Below are 24,553 nucleotides of genomic sequence, written 5' to 3' on the forward strand. Positions count from 1 at the left end.
ATTTTTTTCCTTTTAACTTCACTCAAATTCATCTAATCATTTGGGGTGTGTGTGCTTATCACTGAACTAGTTTTACTTATTCTTTGCCTCAAGTTGTTAAAATTGATGTAGGAAGAAAAGAAGAAAACGAAACTGAGTGAAAATAGAGGAAACCGGTGTCACGTTTGTATTAACCAGAATATCTCAATGTGTTTTTTTTATAAATATTCAAAAATCCTTGATCTTTCATTATTAAAAAAAAAAAAAAAAAAACCTTGATCCTTTGCCTTTAGTCTTTTTCACTTCATCTTCTTAGCATGCAACATGATTAGACCATAAAACCTTATGAAATTATAATTAATTATGCGCCACTTGATGAAATTTCACCAATGTAGTAGTTAAACACGAGCGTCTCGGTTAGCTTGCTTAACCGATAACCAAGGTACACGATTAATGGTCAACTATTAACCGTGTGTCTAATTTGCTATTAAATTGGTTAACAGAGACGCATTTAGTAAGAACTTATTAAGAGAAATTTCATAAGGAATATGCAATGTTGCATGAAATTATTTTTTGAGTCGATTGTGTTGAATTTCGATTTCAATATGTATCTTTATTGACTAGGACAAATATGCTCTCAATACACATCGATTTCAATTCGGAAAACGACGGGGACAAATGCAGTGAGGCATTGGCGAACTGCAAAACCCCAACTATTGCAACGAAAAGATCCAAAAAATATAAAACACAAAAACTTCATGCAATAAAATATAAATGACGTAAAACTAACTTAAATGATGTCTATTTTTCGGGGTACGAAGACTCGATCAATTTTTAAACTCTTTCAAATATATATGTTATGATCTATAATTTCTAGAAACATTTGAAGAGTTATCTGTCATTTCTTCACAAACATCATATCCATTTTTTTAATTTCTCATCTCATCTCTCAGAATATATAGACTCAAGTTCTGCTTACTGTTAATGATGAGAAACTTGAATGAAAAAGCACACAAGTACAAATTATTATGAACTTCGTATAACATATTTTTTTTACCAAGTATATATATTATGGTGCACTATGGACATAGTTAAAAAAGAACAATTCTGTGAGCTTCAGAGGAACATATAATATCTAATGCTTTACTTCCAAGCTAAATGGTATACGGCTGAAGCTTTAATCCAGACATATATCAATATGAGAGAAACAAATTTGCAAGTAATCTCCATTTTTTTATGTTGATTTATATCTGTATATTTGTATATCTTTCAACTCTTAAAACCCAAGTAGAATGAGTAGAAAAAAAAAACATTTAAAAAAAGTCTCATTAAAACCTCTCAAGATCAAACCCAATGGGAAAATCTCGATTTAGCTTTGAGTACCTTGAAATATCATTACTTAAAATTACTTAATCTTCGAGTTCATCTTGGCATCACAAAGAACAGTGATAAATACCATCTCAAGCTACAACAGCGATAAAATAAATAAAACACACATTGTTTCAAGCTGAGAATAAATAATCAAACACGCATTGAGAATAAATAAAACACACATTGTTTCAAGCTGAGAATAAATAATCAAACACGCCCTAACGTACATCATTCCATGCTCCCTGGTGAAAAAAATTTGAGGAAAATTAAAAACAAGTTCCAAAAAGAAGTAGTGTCAAGTGAAAGAATCTTTTGCAACGAAAAATTGAGTATGAAATTAACTTAATCACGTAGCTGAATAAATATTTACAAGAAAAGAAACAAATACAAATGAAAGCAGTGTTAAATGCTAATTCTTTTTGTTGGGGTGTTGAAACTGGCTTTTATTCGCTCTGTTATCATGCAAGTGCTCTAATCGTGAAATGTAAATAATTAAGACACACGAGGTTGAGGAAAAATAATCTGGATACCTCATAACGCTATGATCTGCAATGACGTCCAATTTCCCTGAAAAAATTAAAATAAATTGAATATAACATCAAGTTCATTTCAAGCAAATTGAAATTTCAATATATTGAAACGTTGCTTACATCATTGTTGTTCCTCTAGAAGTTGCATAAACTCTGTGCTACCAAGTTTGTAATAATCATAATCAAACCCTTTGCCTTTGTAGTACCAAAAACTGACGGAAGATATGTGCTGAATCTTGCAGTACTCAGAGCCTCCGTCGGGTTGTAGAGCCTTCACAAATTCCTTTGGCATATCATAAACTCCAAGGGATTTAAGTTTTGTTAGGTGTTGAAGACTGCCTGGAATTTCCTTCATCAGTGGGGAAGGTCCGATGTATAACTCCTCGAGAAGAGGAAGTGCTCCTCTTTCAAACTTAATCACCTTTAGCCCTTTTAAACTCCTTAAAATAAGTGTCTTCAGCTTTGGAAAACCGCCTTCCTCAAACAGCAATTCCTCTCCGTCGTATGTCTTATATAACTGAAGGTACTCCAAATTGGGCAAACCTTTGAGGCATTTCAGCGGCTCGTCGACTAACCTCGAGAAAAGTAACTCAAGACCGTGCAAATTCTGAAGCTCAGAAATCCAAGTCGGCAGTTGCTGTAGTCGACAACTCAGTTGGAGAGATCGCAAACGAAGAGGAGGAGACGAAATGCAGTTTAAATTCAACACTTCTTTATTGTTGATTGAGGTTAGATATAACTCTTCAAGGTCTTTCATTTTTTCAATAGACTCCCAAAGGACTTTGCACATCTCTGCACCCACTTTTGTAATGCCAAAAACTTTCAGTTTACTCAGCCTTCGTAGCTCTTTCATGAAACCAACATCAGCTTCCACTCTACCTAGTGTTTGTAACTCTTCCAAATTTCCAATCCCTTCATGCATCCTCACACCAATCAATGATTTGAAACTATATTTTATTTCTCTGTCCACAAACCCACAACAAAGATGACTCAATTTATGCAGTTTGTTGATCTCACGTGGCAGCTCCCGCACTAAAGTTGATCTGACATCCAGTGTTTGCAGATTATGTAGATTTCCGATGGACTTCGGGAGAGTCTTGACTTTTGAGCCATTCAGATTTAGGTATTTAAGGTGTAACAAATACCCTATATCTGACACATTATCAACTGCAGAATCTTCAAAATCAACAACCTTCAACAATTTACATTGTTTGAATAGACCAACTACAAAAGAATCTGATATGTCAGTAGTGTTAACAAGAACAACCGAACGAATCTTCAAATCACAAACACTTTCCAAAACATTCTTTGTAGTGTTGTGAATTATCAAACGCCGAGCCTTCTTTTCAAAACTCGGCTTATTTTTGTCAAATAATTGATAAAAACCCAAATCAGTAGCTCTCTTTTGGTTTACGTCTCGGATCAAATCATGCACTTTGCAACATCTTTCAGATCCATATTGCAACTCAAATGAAACCAAGTTTCTACTGATAAGCTCTGCAATGTATTCGCTAGCGATTTGTTCCAACGATTTGTCTTTTCTCAACTCAATGAAGCCTTCAGCAACCCAAATTTTACATAATCTTTCTTCCTCAATGAAAAAGTCTTCTGGGAAAACACCAAAGTACAAGAAGCACAATTTAAGACGGTATGGCAAATCATGATAGCTGAGCGAGAGAACTTTTGAAACACTTGAGAGCGCACGTTGTTCTTCAAATTCACAATTGAGATTGTCGAGTACTCTTTTCCATTCTTCTTTGCAAAGCTCCTTTTTCGACAACAAACCAGCGACGGCAACAACAGCAAGTGGCAATCCTTGGCATTTACTTAATATTTCAAGAGACAAATTTTCCAACTCGGGTGGACAACCTGAGAGTGGAAATGCTTTTCTACAAAATAGCTCCCACGCTTGCTCTGTAGACCAAGTCTTCATCGCTTTGACAAACATTTCCCATGATTCTGACTTAAAGGAGTCTACGACTTTAGAATTACGAGTCGTGACGAGAATCCTACTACCATTGCTATTACAAGGAAAAGCATGCTTTATGTCACTCCAGAAATCAGTTTGCCAAACATCGTCAAATACGATCACGTACCTCTTTGCTGCTAGAGAGCTTCTCAAGAGTTCGAACGCTCGTTCAACGCTGACCATTTCTCCCCCAGATGAGCAGATCTCAGCCATTAGCATCTTCAGAATCTTGTCGATGTCGTAGGATTGGGACACAGTGACCCAAACATGAATGTCAAAACATCCTTTTTCTTTAACATCGTTGTACACTTTCCTGGCGAGAGTAGTTTTTCCGATCCCACCTTCTCCTACAAATGAAACCACCGTACGCTCAGACGAACCTTCCACCAAAGTAGTGACCAGCTCCGCCGACACAGATCCAATGCCAACAAGCTCATTGTCTTCAAGAAAGAGCGAACCGATGCGAGGGTCGAGGCGTGAATTCCTATCTCCGCCACTTGATCCGCCTTGCTCGAAGGGTCTCAGCCCATAACTCAGACCTCTCTCCCTGATCTCGCGTAATGACTCTTTAACATCTCGGATCTCGGAAGCTAAGTCGCGCTGAGTTTTGAAGGTCTTGACACAATGACTTGCCCTGCGCAGAGACCCAAAAAAACCGACTTCACTTTGACGGCGGTGCTCGGCGTAATAAGTGTATTCGTCGACGACGTCTTCGATGCGCTCGGCTTCGTCTCTGAGCTGTCTCAGCCACACATTCGTTGCCTCGCTGAACTCTCCTCTTCCAGACTTGGCTTCGGCGTCACGGAGAAGAGGCTCCAAGATCTCCAACTCCTTTTGAAGGCTGTTGACTTGCTTGCGAACTCCTTTCAACGACTTGACTTCATCGATCAGAAGCTCAATCAGTTTCTCAATCACAGGACTTAGGAACGTCTCTGCCATTCTTAACTGAAACAGATTTTATCTGATCTACATAAAACCTTTCAAAGTTTAGAGAGTTTTTTTTTTTGTGTGTGTGTTATTTTTGTTATGGTCGTTTAGAGTTGGTACATGATCTCACGTTGATATTATCAGCAGATAGCAAACGAGTGGTGCATAAGAAACCGTGTTACATTTTTTGTTTTATTTGTTTGTATACATTATTCATTGTTGCAGTGTCAGTGTGTACATATTATAATATATATAATGTGGGGTCATAATTGGCTATAGTGGTTCGGTTTATCCTCTAGCCGTATTTCGACCAAGGATTGAGGTTCCCCTTTTTTAAACTCTCCGGTACCGGAACGTTAAAAACCGGAATATTCCGGTGATTCCGGGGGAACCGGACCGGGAACCCGTGAGGAACCTGGTTCCCACTTCCCGGTCCGGTTCAGTTTAAAAAAACAAAAAAATCGGGTATAAATCCCAGGTTTCCCCCAAAAAAATCAAAAATAGGACGGGAAAGGGGATTTGAAATTCCGACGTGAGCAAGACCAAACTTCCTGAAATTCTGCCCGGATTCCGCCATCCCGAGAGCTTCCCGACACGGCGACGGCCAAAAGTCACCATATCCCGCCGGTTTGCCCAGATCCCGGTGAGCTTCCCGACTATTTCTTGTTTTTTTGATGATTTTAAGTTTAATTTTAGAAATTTGTTAAATAATTCTTGAAGATTAAGTATAAATTGGTAGTTGTGAACATGAATGTAGTGTTTATTTAGAGTTTGTGTTCATGTTTCTAATTTTTTGTAATTAATCCGAATTTTGTTGTAATTTTTTGATTAGTTAGTGATGATTAAGGTTATTTTGAACTTGTTTATTGATTTATGACGAAATTGTTATGACTTGTTTTTAATTTTAGAGTTTGTGTTCATGTTTACAATTTTTTTGTAATTAATCCGAATTATTTTGTAATTTTTTGATTAGTTAGTGATGATTAAGGTTATGTTGAACTTGTTTATTGATTTATGACGAAATTGTTATGACTTAGTTTTTGTTGTGTTTGTAATTTGGTAATGTGTTGAAACATTGTACACTATTTTTAATTTTATGAATTTTATCCTACGTACTTTGTATGTTTTTTGTATATTTCTTTTCTGGATTGCCCTCGGTAAATGCGGTATTTGACGGTATTCCTCTACGGTAACGGTAAATTTAACGATACCGGTTTCCTTTTTTTTTCCTGCTTTCCCCGGTATTCATTTACGGTACCAGGGGTTACCAGTAAATTCTGAAGCTCGGAACGGTAACGGTATTTCGATCCTTAATTTCGACGACCTCTCTCTTTTGAAACGACTTTTTAAAACATCATTAGTATGTTGTGGACTTGTAACAACGTATTATCTATTCGTGAGATGATATTCAAGAACATTATTAATTAAGATTATCAGCTTCTTTGATCATACACATACATCATATATAAACACAACACATGGCTTTGTGTTAGTTTTTTGTATTGTCTTTGATCTGATCTAAATAAAGAGAGATGGAATCTTTCGGACAAAGTTGTTAAGTGATCAATACTTAGCAAATTCCACTAATCGTTGATATATGCCTCTACATATATAAGTAACTCAATTTACTAGCTGCTTTTGTATTTTTAGGCGAATTTCCACCACAATAGACAACAGACTTTTCTTTAGGAAAAACATTGACTAATAAAAAAATAGTCAAAATTACACAATTTTTATTTCTCTTTGTTTGTTAATATCTTCGCTTCATTTATTCATTTTCATGGGCTACGTGACATGGAATAACTTTTGAAGACAGAATAAGCAACAGTATCACCAGATTGAGTCCCTGCCCTGCTCTCCATTGCTTTTAGTGGGCGTTGCATATTAATACATTCAATTTCAAACCATAAAACGATTTGAAGTTGATGAGATGAACGGAGAGAACTATCAAAATCCAAGAATAGATTAGCAATTCATTCTTCGGTAATTACGATTTGAAGTGTTGGCAACCATAAAACGTCCATTGTTAATTAACATAGAAAGCCAATGTAGAAAAGCATATAGACAGTAAGAGCTACCAGATATGCTACAAAAAGGCATAAAAAGCTGAGACCATAACAAAAAATAGCGCTAAATCTCACTCAACCTATTAATAGACGACGGACTTGAGGTAATACTGTCAATGACACAACCATAGACCAATCCCATAATCAACGAATAAACATAAGAACATGGTTATTGGCAATGAGAACCTTTCAGAATAGCGACGAACTTCGGAAACTGTTGATCAGATACAATGTAAACATAAGAACATAGTTATTGTATTCAAACCTATTTTATTGACACGGCTAAAATACAATGTAATAAAAACAAAATACAATTTTTTGTTTATCAGATGCCGTAAGAAAATAAATAAACGGAATATAGCACAACAAGAGAAGCTGATAAAAAAAAGGGTAATTAAGTTAAATGACCTCCCAAAAATAAGCAATTTTTTTTAGCCCACATTTCGTTAATATGCTGTAAATAGCTAGTGTCATTTATTTACAGCAGACGAAATGACCCATATGTTCAGCAGTTTCCCGCCCAAGAAATATATTCATTTAATTAAAAAAATAAATAAGATTTCGGCATTAACTACTCGCGCGGATTTCGAGGGATATTCATTTAAACCAAATTAAAACCACCACAAGTAACCGAACGAAACACAATCCAAAAGGAAAAAAAAATGTAGAAACCCTAAGCAGCGATCACTCTCTCCACAACCCACCCTCCCCTCCGAAACCACCACACCACTCCATCAACACCCTCCTCCTTCTCTCTCCGCCTCCTCGCCGCCGTCATCCTCGCCGACGACGATGACAAAGACGACGGAGAAGAACAAATATCCGGCGGAGGAGAGAGTTGCGCGTACTCGCAGCCGATCATGGTCCTGGACGTGATGTGGAACCTCGGTTTCGTCCTCGTCTCGTTCTTCGTGCTCTTCTCGACGTTCCACGAGAAGAATGGGCGCCGGCTTGGAACTTCGCGCGGGCCCGCCCGTCCTCCACGCTGAGAGGCAGATCTACCACGAAGAACAACCTCGTCGCCGGAAAAAACTCCGGCGCCTCTCACTTTGTCCTCCTCTCCGCGATCTGCGTCCAAAGATCCCGATCGAAATCATGGACTCGGCGAAGAACAGTTTTTATTTTTTTATTTAAGCTTCGGTTTAGGTTGGCTTGGCTTGGGATAAATGTTGGATTACAGTGACAGTGTTGTTGTTGGATTACAGTTACAGTATGTTCGTGTAAATAGAAAACATATTTACAGTATATTCGTGTAAATACGAAGCATATTTACAGTATATTCATTGTAAATACAAAGCATATTTACAGTATATTCACTGTAAATACAAAGTATATTTACAGTATATTCGTGTAAATAAACTGAAAAAAATTATGGAAATATTTTGGGCACGAAAATTCTGGAAATTATGAATATATGGAAGACAAAATAATATCAATAAATGAAGAATATATTTACAGATTTTATCCATATAAATTTCCACGAAAATAAATAATAATTACCTAAAGTCAACTCTAAAACTTCCAAATACATAAGAATAAATGGGCTAATAACTTTCAAAATCTGCAGGAAATTTCAAATTTCGAATTTGAAAACTTCCCTATTTTGTTTCATTATTTGATTCGAAATTTGAAGAAAAAAAACTGCCTAATTAAAAAAATCTGCGAATTAAATAAAGGCAAAAGTGTAAACCTAATTTAATTAATTAGCTGCCACGTAAGAAATATGGCTATTTACAGGAAATTAATGAAAGGTTGGCTAAAAAAAATTGCTAGTGGTTAGGATGGCTACGCAGCCAATTATTTCATTGAAATTCCAAATTGAATTTATACTTACCCACTATTCAGTGAAAAAAAAAGACAAAAAAAAAAACAAAACAAAACAAAAATTCTTAGACCCTGTGTTCTCTTATACTAAAAAGAGTTGATAGTGTTCTATTAAACGGCCTAACATGACTCCCCATCAAAATTGAGGCTTGAGGGATTCCAGGCTGAGAACATTATATGAATGTCATTCTCTTAAACCACTTCAGTTCTTCAACAACCCGACGTCAGAGAACTAATCATCTTTGACATTCCAGTCGGAGACGATAGCTTTATACTCCTCGTGCCTCTCAAAGATCACCATAGACACGAACTTATAACTCTTCACTTCAAATGGCCAAGTCGAGCCATCTTCTCGTGTTCGAAAGCGGGACTAGCATTGAGAAATCCGATTAAGAGAGACTCTTTGAGACTCCGTCTCAAGCCTCGGAACATACCATAGAGCTATAACAAACGCCGTTTCTCCCGAGCATTTCGTCGAACATTTTGTGTGCTTTGCCGATGAGTCTATTTTTATCGACAGTTAGCGAAAATTTTCCACGTGGCCGAACGTGGAGTATCAGTTGTAGAGGTCCTCTGAGAGTTAGTTTCGGAAACTCCATTGACATTCACCGAATTTCGGCCCAAATTTGACCAAACCGATCTCATGTTCTCAACGCGAGGCCAGATTTTGAGCAAAAATGACAGCGAAATTCGTGTTTGAATTGCGAATATCAACAAAACTAGCTCTTCTCTGCACTGATTAACCAAGAAACAGGATTCCATTGAAATAGCGAAAAAAGAAAGAGAGAAGCTTGGTAAAGGCTAGGGCTTCGTCTGACCCGTTTGGCTTTGACGGTGCGTCCGCAGTGGTGGGTGGGTTCGGTTTCACGGCTTCACCGTGTGTGAATTCAAAGGCTCGTTTTTTTTTTTGTTTTTTTTTTTACAAACAGTACTTTTGGAGTTGGTTCCTAAATAAAAATGAGGTTGTTAAACTTTCACGGCCGCCCGTGTTTGTGACTTTGTTCATAAAGCTAGTTATAGCCCGGCGATATAACGAATTTATTATTTTTAGGGTGAAGTAGCTAAATAATTAATTTAAAGTCATGAATTTGCAAAATAGTCAAGGTTCGTTTTAATTTAGTGGAATAGTCAAAATGTATAATAATCTGATTTCAAAATAAAATTTGACACCAGGACTAATTTTTTAAAAATAATAAATTGCTTACAATAATCGTCAAAATTTTTAATCTTAACTGTAAAAAAAAATTTGAAAATGTAAACTTGGCTACTTTGCTGAAAAGTTGAAACTTTGGCTATTTTGTTAATCAATAAATTTCATATGGCTATTATGTACGATTTTTCGTATTTTTTATGTATATAAAAAATGAGATAATGGCAGAATAAATATTTAATATTTTCGGAAACATACATTGTAAGAAAAATGATATTTTTGGCCCTCAATTTTTTCACTAATAACAAGTTGGTCCCCAAACAAAAAACACTGCATTTTTACCCTTTCTTCATAGTCACAATGTCTCATTTGGTCCTTTTGTTACTTATATCGTCAAAATAAATGAGATTTGACTATGTGATTATCATGTATTGACAATCCCCCACTGTAGAAATCCATTCGATGATGAACCCAAAAAAATGAAAATTAAAACGAGATATTTCATTTCAAAATTATCTCATAAATCCAAAAACAATTACTTGCCGAGTCAAAACTTTTCGAGGACCTCAAAACTTATGTCACTACCGACGACGATGTCATGGCCATCAGAGATTATCAATATACCATTTTTTCAACAAATGATAGTCACATGGCCAAATCCCGTTATTTTCATGTAAAAAATAACAGAATGATCAAATGGGAAACTGTGGCTAAGACAATGGGTAATAATGCAGTTTTTTTTTTCGAGGACCAACTTGTTACTGGTGACAAAGTTGAGGGACCAAAAATATCATTTTTCCTACATTTAAATACTTATTCTTTATTTTTGCAGCAAAGACACTTAATGTTGAGTTTTAGTTGCACCATAACAAAATTCGTTAAGTTCAATGGATATACGTATGACAACCTTATTAATATAATTTTTTAAAAATTTTACTAAACATTAATAATATCGTGTATATATATATTATATATATATATATATATATATAGGTACATATATAAGGAAAAACTAATTTTATATTATAATTAAGCATCATTAATATTATAAAAAAATTTTGAAATTTATTTCTTAAAATTAATCAAACATTAATAATCTCTTTTTTTAAAAAAATATTAATTAATTTTTATTATCAAAATAATATTATTGAAAATCATTTCATATTTATTTCTTTATTTCATTTAATATTTTAACATCAAATTTATAATAATGATATTATTAATGTTTTATTAATTTAAAGAAAAAAATATTAAATCGTTCTGAGGCTACCACGTGCATTTTCGTCAAACTTAACGAATTTTATTTATCGGTGCAACTGAAATTTTAGATTAGGTATATTTGTTAGGAATATTGCACACCGAAGATAATAAAATAAACATGTACGATTATTGAATATAATATGAAGCTTATTTTATTAACAATTATTGATTAGTGAGTTGTTTTCCAGTTAGAATCAATAACTTTCATTCATAGAATCCGTATTAAACTGAATTACATATTAGACACCTAAGTTCGGACGGTGAGCTAAAACTTGGTCTGTGATTAATGCATGCCTAGATAGCTGGATCTAAAATCACATATGTGGAACACAGCTGAAAGGTTAATCACTTGGGGGACCATTCACTACCAGGAAAAAAGGCATTTAACTACAGTTATTTTTTTTAGAAGTCTACGGTTTTGTCTTAAACTGAAGTCTTTTAAAGTAGACTACGCTCATCTCTTTTTGGGGGTTCGTTAGACTCCATTCAAGTATAAAACTGTAGAGATTATAGCAAATTTCTCTACAGTCAACAAAAAGACGGAGTCTAAATCTTAAAATTTAAAAAAATTTGCTAAAATTTTACTAAGTTGAAAAAGGAGGGAAGTTTACCTCCAAACTTTTCATTTTTATTTTCATTTAGGCGAGTTATATGAAAAACAAAAAAAAAATGACTAGTATAGAAATATAAAACACTATGACTTTACACAAGGAAATTTTTACGCTCGATAAAAAAAAGGTAATTTAGCAAAATAGCAAATTCAAACCTTTAAAATTGCTAAATAGCCAAGATTTTGTAAATACTAAGTAAATAGCCAGTTGTCATTTAATACACGTCTAAATTTACAGAAATACCCAAATATTTTCCAGCCTAATCGTCAAACCTGCTTACTAAAAAAAAAATTAAATTGATATCGAGATTTCCGAGAATTGAGGACATTAATCACATTTATTTGAAACCGTTTACCTTCATAACCGCATATCTCTCGGTCATATAAAAAAAAATTCTCCCAAAAGTTTTCCAAAAACGCTTCACCCTTCCCCGACGAACTCTATTCATATTTATTTGTGTTAATTTTGGTAAATTTATTGTAGAACAATGCCTGAATAAATTTAGAAATTATGACGCAACTTTCGAGCGTCACGGTAAAGCTTTCGATCAGATCGGCGGTGAAGATCTCGTAATATTTTTTTTTTATATTTTTAGGGAATTATTTTAATCTATTAATGGAAGAGTTATTTATTATAATGTTTTTCATTTATTTATTTTATTTTTATTAATTAATTTATATTTGGTAACTGTTTATTTTAATGAAAAGTATTTTTATCTAATTAAATTAATTAATGTAGTTTATTGACTAATTCGTAAAATAAACTAAATGTTGACTAGTTTGTCAAAATTAATTTTTTTATTGGCTATTTTACTCGAGCGCCCATCAAATTCATGTATATAAACTCTGTTACGCCCAATTTAAGAGGAAAACAAGAAGTTTTTTTTGTTTTTTTTTTTATCAAAAAGGAAACAAGAAGTTCAGGTTTGTTTTATGTGTTATAACTTATAACATCGATGATTGTGTGCAACCAAATCGGGAGAAGTGTAACGATGCAATTGAAAGCAGATGTACACATTTCAAATAATCACAAAAATAAATCCCCAAATCCTAGGGCTAGGGTTTAACTCTGCGAATCTCGCCGGAGAAAAGCGATGGGCCACGGCGGAGCAATGTCGGAATCGGTGGCGAAGAAGGTTCTCATCTCATACGCCTACGTCAGACTCTGGATCTTCCTTTTCTTCACAGTCATCGTCTACAACAAGTACATCCACGATCCCAAGCTCTTCAACTGGCAATTCCCAATCTCTCTCTCCCTTACATTTTCCTCACCGTATCGTTCATCCAAATGCTCAAAGCTCTGATGCCAGTCGCCGTGTACTCGATCGGCGTCTTGCTGAAGAAAGACGGATTCAAAGCCGAGGCGATGACGAACATGGTCTCGATCTCCATAGGCTTCTTGCTGTGTTCCTCCTCGTCGGAGTCGTGAAAGACTGGCTTCTCATAGCCTTCTCGTGGTCGGTGATCAAGGACACGGTCACGGCGATGAACTTGTTTGGCTACGGCCTGGCTTTCATCGGAATCGGGTATTACAACCACTCGAAGCTGCTAAGAAGAGTGAGACCCAAGATTGATCAATTCTGTTATCCCTGTTGTTTTAATTATTATTAACTTTTGAATCTTTTTTTATATTTTTCTTGTTGGTCATGATGTTGATTTGTGTCTCTTATTATGGCCAGTCTTTACATTTACAGGATTTACGAGCGAGTGAATTAGAGATCATTACTGTGAACTTTAGTACTATGATATATGAATGAATTAGAAGATTTATGTTTCCGTTGCTTTCTTCAAGTCTTTTTTATGGTCTTTTGGTTCTGAAATATTACTGAAGAACTTGTAGAACAATGGTAGCTCTATGTGTGGCGTTATTATTCGAGTATAAAAGTAACATCACATAGTTCTATCAATCTACGTTACATTTGTCTTTAAACTTGTAATTTACGTTCCTCTTTACTTGCAATCAATTTTTGGCTTTCGAATCCTTGTCCACAAAGTTAGTCCTCAGATGGAAACACATGGTAATGGCTTATTCTGCTCCATAAATTTCTCTTAGATCCATATGAGTTACGGAGTCTACATTTATCTATTCATTAAATATTTAAGTATCCAATGAGTGATTTATTGATTAGAGTTTGCAATATGCTGTGGTCGTGGTATTATTTTAGAAACTTAATGTACACCTCTGAAATTTCCTACGTGTGACTCTGGCGACTTTGTTATCTCGTAATACCTTTTTTTTATTTTTATTTTTTTATTTTATGGTTGGGATCAATTTTTTCATTTTAACTCCACTCAAATTCATCTAATTATTTGAGGTGTGTGTGTGCTTATCACCGAACTAGTTTTACTTCTTCGTTGCCTCAAGTTGTTAAAATTGATGTAGCAAGAAAAAAGAAAACGAAACTGAGTGCGAATAAACGAAACTAGTTTTACTTCTTCGTTGCCTCAATGTGCTTTTTATAAGTATTCGAAAATCCTTGATCAATTATTTAAAAAAAAAAGAAAAAAAAAAAGACACTTTGATCCTTTGCCCTGAGTCTTTTTTTCACTCCATCTTCTTAGCATGAAACATGATTAGACCATAAAACCTTATGAAATTATAATTAATTATGTGCCACTTAATGAAAACTCACCAATGTAGTAGTTAAACATGAATGTCTCGGTTAGCTTGCTTAACCGATAACCAAGGTACACGATTAATGGTCAACTATTATCCGTGTTTCTTATTTGCTGTTAAATTGGTTAACAGAGACGCATTTAGTAAGAACTTATCGAGAGAAATTTCGTAAGGAATATGAAATGTTGCATGAAATTATTTTTTGAGTCGATAGCATTGGATTTCAATTTCAATGTGTATTTTTATTGACTAGGACAAATATGCTCTCAATACACATCGATTTCAATGCTAGAAAACGATGGGCTGTTGGGGACAAATGCAGTGAGGCATCGGCGAACTGCAAAACCCCAATTTTTACAACGAAAAGATCCAAAAATAATAAAACACATAAACTTCATGCAATAAAAAATAAATAACGTAAAACTAACTTACATGATGCCTATTTTTCGGGGTATGAAGACTCGATCAATTTTTAAACTCATTCAAACCTATATGTTATGATCTATAATAATTTCTAGAAACATTTGAAGAGTTATCAACTATTCTCATCTCATCTCTCATTTCTTCACAAACATCAAATCTATTTTTTAACGTCTCATCTCATCTCTCAGAATATATATACTCAAGTTCTGTTTATTGTTAATGAGAAACTTGAATGAAAAAGCACACAAGAAGTACAAATTATTATGAACTTCATATAACATATTTTTTTTTACCAAGTATATATATATTCTGGTGCACTATTGATATAGTTAAAAAATAAAAAAATAAAAAATAAAAAAAAGAATAATTCTGTGAGCTTCAGAGGAACATAAAATATCTAATGCTTTCCTTTCAAGTGAAATGGTATACGACTGAAGTTTTAATCTGACATATCAATATGAGAGAAACCAATTTGCAGGTGATATCCATTTTTTTTATGTTGTTTTATATCGGTATATTTTTCAGGTCTTAAAACCAATATAGAATGAGAAGGGAAAAAAAACATTTTTTTAAAAAGAGGTCTCATTAAAACCTCTCAAGAGCAAACCGCAATGGGAAAATCTCGAGAGAGGAAAGAGTACCTTGAAATATCATTACTGAAAAATTACTTTATCTTCAAGTTCATCTTGGCATCACAAAAAACATAGACAAATACCATCTCAAGCTACAACACTTATAGAATAAATAACCAAACACACATTGTTTGAATTTGAGAATAAATAATCAAACACGCATTGATCAGAAATGCCCTAACGTTCAGCATTCCATGCTCCCTGGTGAAAAAAGTTTGAGGAAAATTAAAAACAAGTTCCAAAAAGAAGTAGTGTTAAATGTAACTTAATCACGCAGCTGTCTAAATATTTACAAGAAAAGAAACATATACAAATGAGAGCAGTGTTAAATGTTAATTCTTTTCATTGGGGGTGTTGAAACTGGCTTTTATTCGATCTGTTATTATGCAAGTGCTTGAATCGTGAAATGCTATTAATTAAGACATACATGAAGTTGAGGAAAAATAATTTGGATACCTCATAACGCTGTGATCTGCGATGACGTCCAATTTCCCTGAAAAAATTAAATAAATTGAATATAGCATCAAGTTCATTTCAAGCAAATTGAAATTTAAATATATTGAAACGTTGCTTACATCATTGTTGTTCCTCTAGAAGTTGCAAAAGCTCTGTGCTACCAAGTTTGTAAGAATAATAAAAAGTTTGCAAAAGCCCTTTGCCTTGGTATTAACAAAAAGTGACGGAAGATATGTGTTGAATCTTCCAGTACTCAGAGCCTCCGTCGGGTTGTAGAGCCGTCACAAATTCCTTTGGCATATCAATAATTTCAAGGGATTTAAGTTTTGTTAGGTGTTGAAGACTGCCTGGAATTTCCTTCATCAGTGGGGAAGCTCCGATGTCTAACTCCTCGAGAAGAGGAAGTGCTCCTCTTTCAAACTTAATCACCTTTAGCCCTTTTAAACTCCATAAATGAAGTGTCTTCAGCTTTGGAAAACCGCCTTCCTCAAACAGCAATTCCTCTCCATCGTATGTCTTATACATAAGAAGGTATTCCAAATTGGGCAAACCTTTGAGGCATTTCAGCGGCTCGTCGACTAACCTCGAGAAACGTAACCTAAGACCTTGCAAATTCTGAAGCTCAGAAATCCAAGTCGGCAGTTGCTGTAGTCGACAACTCAGTTGGAGAGATCGCAAGCAAAGGACTTCAAGATCTTTCATTTTTTCAACACTTCTTTATTGTTGATTGAGGTTAGAAATAACACTTCAAGATCTTTCATTTTTTCAATAGACTCCCAAAGGACTTTACACATCTCTGCACCCACTTTTGTAATGCCAAAAACTTTAAGTTTACTCAGCCTTTGTAGCTCTTTCATGAAACCAACATCAACTTCCACTCTAGCTAGTGTTTGTAACTCTTCCAAATTTCCAATCCCTTCATGCATCCTCACACCAACATATGATTTGACACTCTTTTTTATTTCAGAGTCCAAAAAGCCACAATAAAGATGACGCAATTTATGTAGTTTGTTGATCTCACGTGGCAGCTCCCGCACTAAAGTTTCAGCGACATCCAGTGTTTGCAGATTATGTAGCATTCCGATGGACTTCGGGAGAGTCTTGACTTTTGAGCCTCTCAGATTTAGGGATTTAAGGTGTAACAAATACCCTATATCTGACACATTATCAACTGGAGTATCTTCAAAATCAACAACCTTCAACAATTTACATTGTTTGAATAGACCAACTACAAAAGAATCTGATATGTCAGTAGTGTTAACAAGAACAACCGAGCGAATCTTCAAATCACAAACACTTTCCAAAACATTTATTGCGGTGTTGTGAATTATCAAACGCCGACCCTTCTTTTCAAAACTCGGCTTATTTTTGTCAAATAATTGATAAAATCCCAAATCACTAGCTCTCTTTTGGATTACGTCTCGTATCAAATCATGCACCTTGAAACATCTATAAGATCCATATCGCAACTCAAATGAAACCAAGTTTCTACTGATAAGCTCTGTCATGTACTCGCCAGCGATCTGTTCCAACGATTTGTCTTTTCTCGACTCAATGAAGCCTTCGGCAATCCAAATTTTGGATATTCTTTCCTCGTTAAGGAAAAAGTCTTCCGGAAAAACACCAAAGTACAAGAAGCACAATTTAAGATAGTATGGCAAATCATGATAGCTGAGCGAGAGAACTTTTGAAACACTTGAGAGCTCACTTTGTTCTTCAAATTCACAATTGAGATTGTCGAGTACTCTTTTCCATTCTACTTTGCAAAGCTTCTTTTTCGACAACAAACCAGCGACAGCAACAACAGCAAGTGGCAATCCTTGGCATTTACTTAATATTTCAAGAGACAAATTTTTCAATTCGGGTGGACAACCTGAGCGTGGAAATGCTTTTCTACAAAAGAGCTCCCACGCTTGCTCTGTAGACCAAGTCTTCATCGCTTTGACAAACATTTCCCATGATTCTGACTTAAAGGAATCTACGACTTTAGAATTACGAGTCGTGACGAGAATCCTACTACCATTGCTATTACAAGGAAAAGCATGCTTTATGACACTCCAGAAATCAGTTTGCCAAACATCGTCAAATACGATCACGTACCTCTTCGCCGCTAGCAAGCTTCTCAAGAGAGTGAGCGCTTGTTCAACGCTGACCATTTCTCCCCCAGATGAGCTGATCTCAGCCATTAGCATCTTGAGAATCTTGTCGATGTCGTAGGATTGGGACACAGTGACCCAAACATGAATGTCAAAGCATCCTTTTTCTTTAACATCGTTGTACACTTTCCTGGCGAGAGTAGTTTTTCCGATCCCACCTTCTCCCACAAATGAAACCACCGTACGCTCAGACGAACCTTCCACCAAAGTACTCACCAGCTCTGCCGACACCGATCCAATGCCAACAAGCTCATTGTCTTCAAGAAAGAGTGATTTAATGCGAAGGTCGACGCGTGAATTCCCTTCCCCGCCACTTGATCCGCCTTGCTCGAAGGGTCTCAGCCCGTACTTCAGACCACTGTCTTTGATTTTTTGCAATGATTCTTCAATTTCTTGAATCTCGGAGGCTAAGTGATGCCGTGTTTTCAGGGTCGTAACGATGTGAGCTGGCTTGCGCAGAGAGCCGATGAAACCGACTTCACTTTGACGGCGGTGCTCGGCGTAATAAGTGTATTCGTCGACGACGTCCTCGATGCGCTCGGCTTCGTGTCTGAGCTGTCTCAGCCACACATTCGTTGCCTCGCTGAACTCTCCTCTCACAGACTTGGCTTCGGCGTCACGGAGAAGAGGCTCCAAGATCTCCAACTCCTTTTGAAGGCTGTTGACTTGCTTGCGAACTCCTTTCAACGACTTGACTTCATCGATTAGAAGCTCAATCAGTTTCTCAATCACAGGACTTAGGAACGTCTCTGCCATTCTTAACTGATACAGATTTTATCTGATCTACATAAAACCTTTCAAAGTTTAGAGAGTTTTTTTTTTGTGTGTGTTTTTTTTTTGTTATGGTCGTTTAGAGTTAACAATGCTCACATTTTTTCCCAAACGAGTGGTGCATAAGAAACCGTGTTACATTTTTTGTTTTATTTGTTTGTATACATTATTCATTGTTGCAGTGTCAGTGTGTACATATTATAATATATATAATGTGGGGTGATAATTGGCTAAAGTGGTTCGGTTTATCCTCTAGCCGTATTTCGACCAAGGATTGAAATACCGGGGGAAAACGGACCGGTTCCCCCTTTTTTAAACTCTCCGGTACCGAAACGTTAAAAATCGGAATCTTCCGGTGATTCCGGGGGAACCGGACCGGGAACCCCCGGTTCCCACTTCCCGGTCCGGTTCAGTTTAAAAAAACCAAAAAATCGGGTATAAATCCCGGGTTTCCCCCAAAAAAATCAAAAATAGGACGGGAAAGGGGATTTGAAATTCCGACGCGAGCAAGACCAAACTTCCTGAAATTCTGCCCGGATTCCGCCATCCCGAGAGCTTCCCGACGCGGCGACGGCCAAAAGTCACCATATCCCGCCGGTTTGCCCAGATCCCGGTGAGTTTCCTGACTATTTCTTGTTTTTTTGATGATTTTGAGTTTAATTTTAGAAATTTGTTAGATAATTCTTGAAGATTAAGTATAAATTGGTAGTTGTGAACATGAATGTAGTGTTTATTTAGAGTTTGTGTTCATGTTTCTAATTTTTTTAATTAATCCGAATTTTGTTGTAATTTTTTGATTAGTTAGTGATGATTAAGGTTATTTTGAACTTGTTTATTGATTTATGACGAAATTGTTATGACTTGTTTTTAATTTTAGAGTTTGTGTTCATGTTTACAATTTTTTTGTAATTAATCCGAATTATTTTGTAATTTTTTGATTAGTTAGTGATGATTAAGGTTATGTTGAACTTGTTTATTGATTTATGACGAAATTGTTATGACTTAGTTTTTGTTGTGTTTGTAATTTGGTAATGTGTTGAAACATTGTACACTATTTTTAATTTTATGAATTTTATCCTACGTACTTTGTATGTTTTTTGTATATTTTTTTTCTGGATTCCCCTCGATAAATACGGTATTTGACGGTATTCCTCTACGGTAACGGTAAGTTTAACGATACCGGTTTCCTTTTTTTTCCTGCTTTCCCCGGTATTCCTTTACGGTACCAGGGGTTACCAGTAAATTCTGAAGCTCGGAACGGTAACGGTAACGGTATTTCGATCTTGATTTCGACGACCTCTCTCTTTTGAAACGACTTTTTAAAACATCATTAGTATGTTGTGGACTTGTAACAACGTATTATCTATTCGTGAGATGATATTCAAGAACATTATTAATTAAGATTATCAGCTTCTTTGATCATACACATACATCATATATAAACACAACACATGGCTTTGTGTTAGTTTTTTGTATTGTCTTTGATCTGATCTAAATAAAGAGAGATGGAATCTTTCGGACAAAGTTGCTAAGTGATCAATACTTAGCAAATTCCACTAATCGTTGATATATGCCTCTACTACATATATAAGTAACTCAATTTACTAGCTGCTTTTGTATTTTTAGGCGAATTTCCACCACAATAGACAACAGACTTTTCTTTAGGAAAAACATTGATTAATAAAAAAATAGTCAAAATTACACAATTTTTATTTCTCTTTGTTTGTTTATATCTTCGCTTCATTCATTCATTTTCATGGGCTACGTGACATGGAATAACTTTTGAAGACAGAATAAGCAACAGTATCACCAGATTGAGTCACTGCCCTGCTCTCCATTGCTTTTAGTGGGCGTTGCATATTAATACATTCAATTTCAAACCATAAAACGATTTGAAGTTGATGAGATGAACGGAGAGAACTATCAAAATCCAAGAATAGATTAGCAATTCATTCTTCGGTAATTACGATTTGAAGTGTTGGCAACCATAAAACGTCTATTGTTAATTAACATAGAAAGCCAATGTAGAAAAGCATATAGACAGTAAGAGCTACCAGATATGCTACAAAAAGGCATAAAAAGCTGAGACCATAACAAAAAATAGCGCTAAATCTCACTCAACCTATTAATAGACGACGGACTTGAGGTAATACTGTCAATGACACAACCATAGACCAATCCCATAATCAACGAATAAACATAAGAACATGGTTATTGGCAATGAGAACCTTTCAGAATAGCGACGAACTTCCGAAACTGTTGATCAGATACAATGTAAACATAAGAACATAGTTATTGTATTCAAACCTATTTTATTGACACGGCTAAAATACAATGTAATAAAAACAAAATACAATTTTTTGTTTATCAGATGCCGTAAGAAAATAAATAAACGGAATATAGCGCAACAAGAGAAGCTGATAAAAAAAAGGTAATTAAGTTAAATGACCTCCAAAAAATAAGCAATTTTTTTTAGCCCACATTTCGTTAATATACTGTAAATAGCCAGTATCATTTATTTACAGCAGACGAAATGACCCATATGTTCAGCAGTTTCCCGCCCAAGAAATATATTCATTTAATTAAAAAAATAAATAAGATTTCGGCATTAACTACTCGCGCGGATTTCGAGGGATATTCATTTAAACCAAATTAAAACCACCACAAGTAACCGAACGAAACACAATCCGAAAGGAAAAAAAATGCAGAAACCCTAAGCAGCGATCACTCTCTCCACAACCCACCCTCCCCTCCGAAACCACCACACCACTCCATCAACACCCTCCTCCTTCTCTCTTCGACTCCTCGCCGCCGCCATCCTCGCCGACGACGATGACAAAGACGACGGAGAAGAACAAATATCCGGCGGAGGAGAGAGTTGCGCGTACTCGCAGCCGATCATGGTCCTGGACGTGATCTCGAACCTCGCTTTCGTCCTCGTCTCGTTCTTCGTGCTCTTCTCGATGTTCCACGAGAAGAATGGGCGCCGGCTTGGAACTTCGCGCAGGCCCGCCCGTCCTCCACGCTGAGAGGCAGATCTACCACGAAGAACAACCTCGTCGCCGGAAAAAACTCCGGCGCCTCTCACTTTGTCCTCCTCTCCGCGATCTACGTCCAAAGATCCCGATCGGAATCATGGACTCGGCGAAGAACAGTTTTTATTTTTTTATTTTTTTATTTAAGCTTCGGTTTAGGTTGGCTTGGCTTGGGATAAATGTTGGATTACAGTGACAGTGTTGTTGTTGGATTACAGTTACAGTATGTTCGTGTAAATAGAAAACATATTTACAGTATATTCGTGTAAATACGAAGCATATTTACAGTATATTCATTGTAAATACAAAGCATATTTACAGTATATTCACTGTAAATACAAAGCATATTTACAGTATATTTGTGTAAATAAACTGAAAAAAATTCTGGAAATATTTTGGGCACGAAAATTATGGAAATTATGAATATATGGAAGACAAAATAATATCAATAAATGAAGAATATATTTACAGATTTTATCCATATAAATTTCCACGAAAATAGATACTAATTACCTAAAGTCAACGCTGAAAACTTCCAAATACATAAGAATAAATGGGCTAATAACTTTCAAAATCTGCAGGAAATTTCAAATTTCAAATTTGAAAACTTCCCTATTCAGTTTCATTATTTGATTAGAAATTTGAAGAAAAAAAACTGCCTAATTAAAAAAATCTGCGAATTAAATAAAGGCAAAAGTGTAAACCTAATTTAATTAATAAGCTGCCACGTAAGCAATATGGCTATTTACAGGAAATTAACGAAAGGTTGGCTAAAAAAAATTGCTAGTGGTTAGGATGGCTACGCAGCCAATTATTTCATTGAAATTCCAAATTGAATTTATACTTACCCACTATTCAGTGAAAAAAAAGACAAAAAAAAAAAAAAAAAAAAAAAAAAAAATTCTTAGACCCTGTGTTCTCTTATACTAAAAAGAGTTGATAGTGTTCTATCAAACGGCCTAACATGACTCCCCATCAAAATTGAGGCTTGAGGGATTCCAGGCTGAGAACATTATATGAATGTCATTCTCTTAAACCACTTCAGTTCTTCAACAACCCGACGCCAGAGAACTAATCATCTTTGACATTCCAGTCGGAGACGATAGCTTTATACTCCTCGTGCCTCTCAAAGATCACCATAGACACGAACTTATAACTCTTCACTTCAAATGGCCAAGTCGAGCCATCTTCTCGTGTTCGAAAGCGGGACTAGCATTGAGAAATCCGATTAAGAGAGACTCTTTGAGACTCCGTCTCAAGCCTCGGAACATACCATAGAGCTATAACAAACGCCGTTTCTCCCGAGCATTTCGTCGAACATTTTGTGTGCTTTGCCGATGAGTCTATTTTTATCGACAGTTAGCGAAAATTTTCCACGTGGCCGAACGTGGAGTATCAGTTGTAGAGGTCCTCTGAGAGTTAGTTTCGGAAACTCCATTGACATTCACCGAATTTCGACCCAAATTTGACTAAACCGATCTCATGTTCTCAACGCGAGGCCAGATTTTGAGCAAAAATGACAGCGGAATTCGTGTTTGAATTGCGAATATCAACAAAACTAGCTCTTCTCTGCACTGATTAACCAAGAAACAGGATTCCATTGAAATAGCGAAAAAAGAAAGAGAGAAGCTTGGTAAAGGCTAGGGCTTCGTCTGACCCGTTTGGCTTTGACGGTGCGTCCGCAGTGGTGGGTGGGTTCGGTTTCACGGCTTCACCGTGTGTGAATTCAAAGGCTCAGTTTTTTTTTTTTGTTTTTTTTTTACAAACATTACTTTTGGAGTTGGTTCCTAAATAAAAATGAGGTTGTTAAACTTTCACGGCCGCCCGTGTTTGTGACTTTGTTCATAAAGCTAGTTATAGCCCGGCGATATAACGAATTTATTATTTTTAGGGTGAAGTAGCTAAATAATTAATTTAAAGTCATGAATTTGCAAAATAGTCAAGGTTCGTTTTAATTTAGTGAAATAGTCAAAATGTATAATAATCTGATTTCAAAACAAAATTTGACACCAGGACTAATTTTTTAAAAATAATAAATTGCTTACAATAATCGTAAAAAATTTTAATCTTAACTGTAAAAAAAAATTTGAAAATGTAAACTTGGCTACTTTGCTGAAAAGTTGAAACTTTGGCTATTTTGTTAATCAATAAATTTCATATGGCTATTATGTACGATTTTTCCTATTTTTTATGTATATAAAAAATGAGATAATGGCATAATAAATATTTAATATTTTCGGAAACATACATTGTAAGAAAAATGATATTTTTGTCCCTCAATTTTTTCACTAATAACAAGTTGGTCCCCAAACAAAAAACACTGCATTTTTACCCTTTCTTCATAGTCACAATGTCTCATTTGGTCCTTCTGTTACTTATATCGTCAAAATAAATGAGATTTGGCTATGTGATTATCATGTATTGACAATCCCCCACTGTAGAAATCCATTCGATGATGAACCCAAAAAAATGAAAATTAAAACGAGATATTTCATTTCAAAATTATCTCATAAATCCAAAAACAATTACTTGCCGAGTCAAAACTTTTTGAGGACCTCAAAACTTATGTCACTACCGACGACGATGTCATGGCCATCAGAGATTATCAATATACCATTTTTTCAACAAATGATAGTCACATGGTCAAATCCCGTTTGTTTTCATGTCAAAAATAACATAATGATCAAATGGGAAACTGTGGCTATGACGAATGGGTAATTAATAATGCAGTTTTTTTTTTTCGAGGACCAACTTGTTACTGGTGACAAAGTTGAGGG

At 35.4% G+C, this 24,553-nt stretch overlaps 3 protein-coding genes across 6 annotated transcripts in view; 1 reads left to right on the forward strand and 2 right to left on the reverse strand.

Annotated features, from left to right (window-relative positions):
• Nucleotides 1-24,553, forward strand: part of LOC149398055 (uncharacterized) — an 86,685-nt gene that overhangs the window by 56,518 nt on the left and 5,614 nt on the right. The gene's annotated exons all lie outside the window — the stretch shown is intronic.
• On the reverse strand, nt 1,360-16,492 carry LOC149398056 (disease resistance protein RPM1-like). Of its 3 annotated transcripts, none has more exons than XR_016297106.1 (3): nt 15,934-16,492; nt 1,881-1,917; nt 1,360-1,592 (listed from the first exon to the last, which is right to left on the reverse strand). XR_016297106.1 is itself a non-coding variant. In XM_089615460.1 (3 exons), exon 1 carries the CDS (start codon nt 4,786-4,788, stop codon nt 2,002-2,004), a length of 2,787 nt encoding a protein of 928 aa, XP_089471586.1. In that variant the 5' UTR covers nt 4,789-4,873; the 3' UTR covers nt 1,360-1,592; nt 1,881-1,917; nt 2,001. The 3 variants fall into 3 exon arrangements, 1 of the variants encoding a protein (XP_089471586.1); XM_089615460.1 differs by lacking the exon at nt 15,934-16,492 and adding an exon at nt 2,001-4,873; XR_016297105.1 differs by lacking the exons at nt 1,360-1,592; nt 1,881-1,917 and adding exons at nt 14,219-15,559; nt 15,815-15,851.
• On the reverse strand, nt 16,513-18,834 carry LOC149398057 (disease resistance protein RPM1-like). Its single transcript, XM_089614440.1, has one exon. The coding sequence runs from the start codon at nt 18,724-18,726 to the stop codon at nt 16,513-16,515; it is 2,214 nt and encodes a 737-aa protein (XP_089470566.1). The 5' UTR covers nt 18,727-18,834.

The sequence above is a fragment of the Urtica dioica genome, chromosome 5, assembly GCF_054948205.1.
Source record: "Urtica dioica subsp. dioica isolate 48M chromosome 5, U.dioica_male_clone48M_v1_H2, whole genome shotgun sequence".
Classification (NCBI taxonomy): domain Eukaryota; kingdom Viridiplantae; phylum Streptophyta; class Magnoliopsida; order Rosales; family Urticaceae; genus Urtica; species Urtica dioica.

What these genes read in the sequence shown, in the direction of transcription:
- LOC149398056 (XM_089615460.1), bottom strand. Translation starts at nt 4,788, where the DNA reads ATGGCAGAGACGTTCCTAAGTCCTGTGATTGAGAAACTGATTGAGCTT.
- LOC149398057 (XM_089614440.1), bottom strand. Translation starts at nt 18,726, where the DNA reads ATGGCAGAGACGTTCCTAAGTCCTGTGATTGAGAAACTGATTGAGCTT.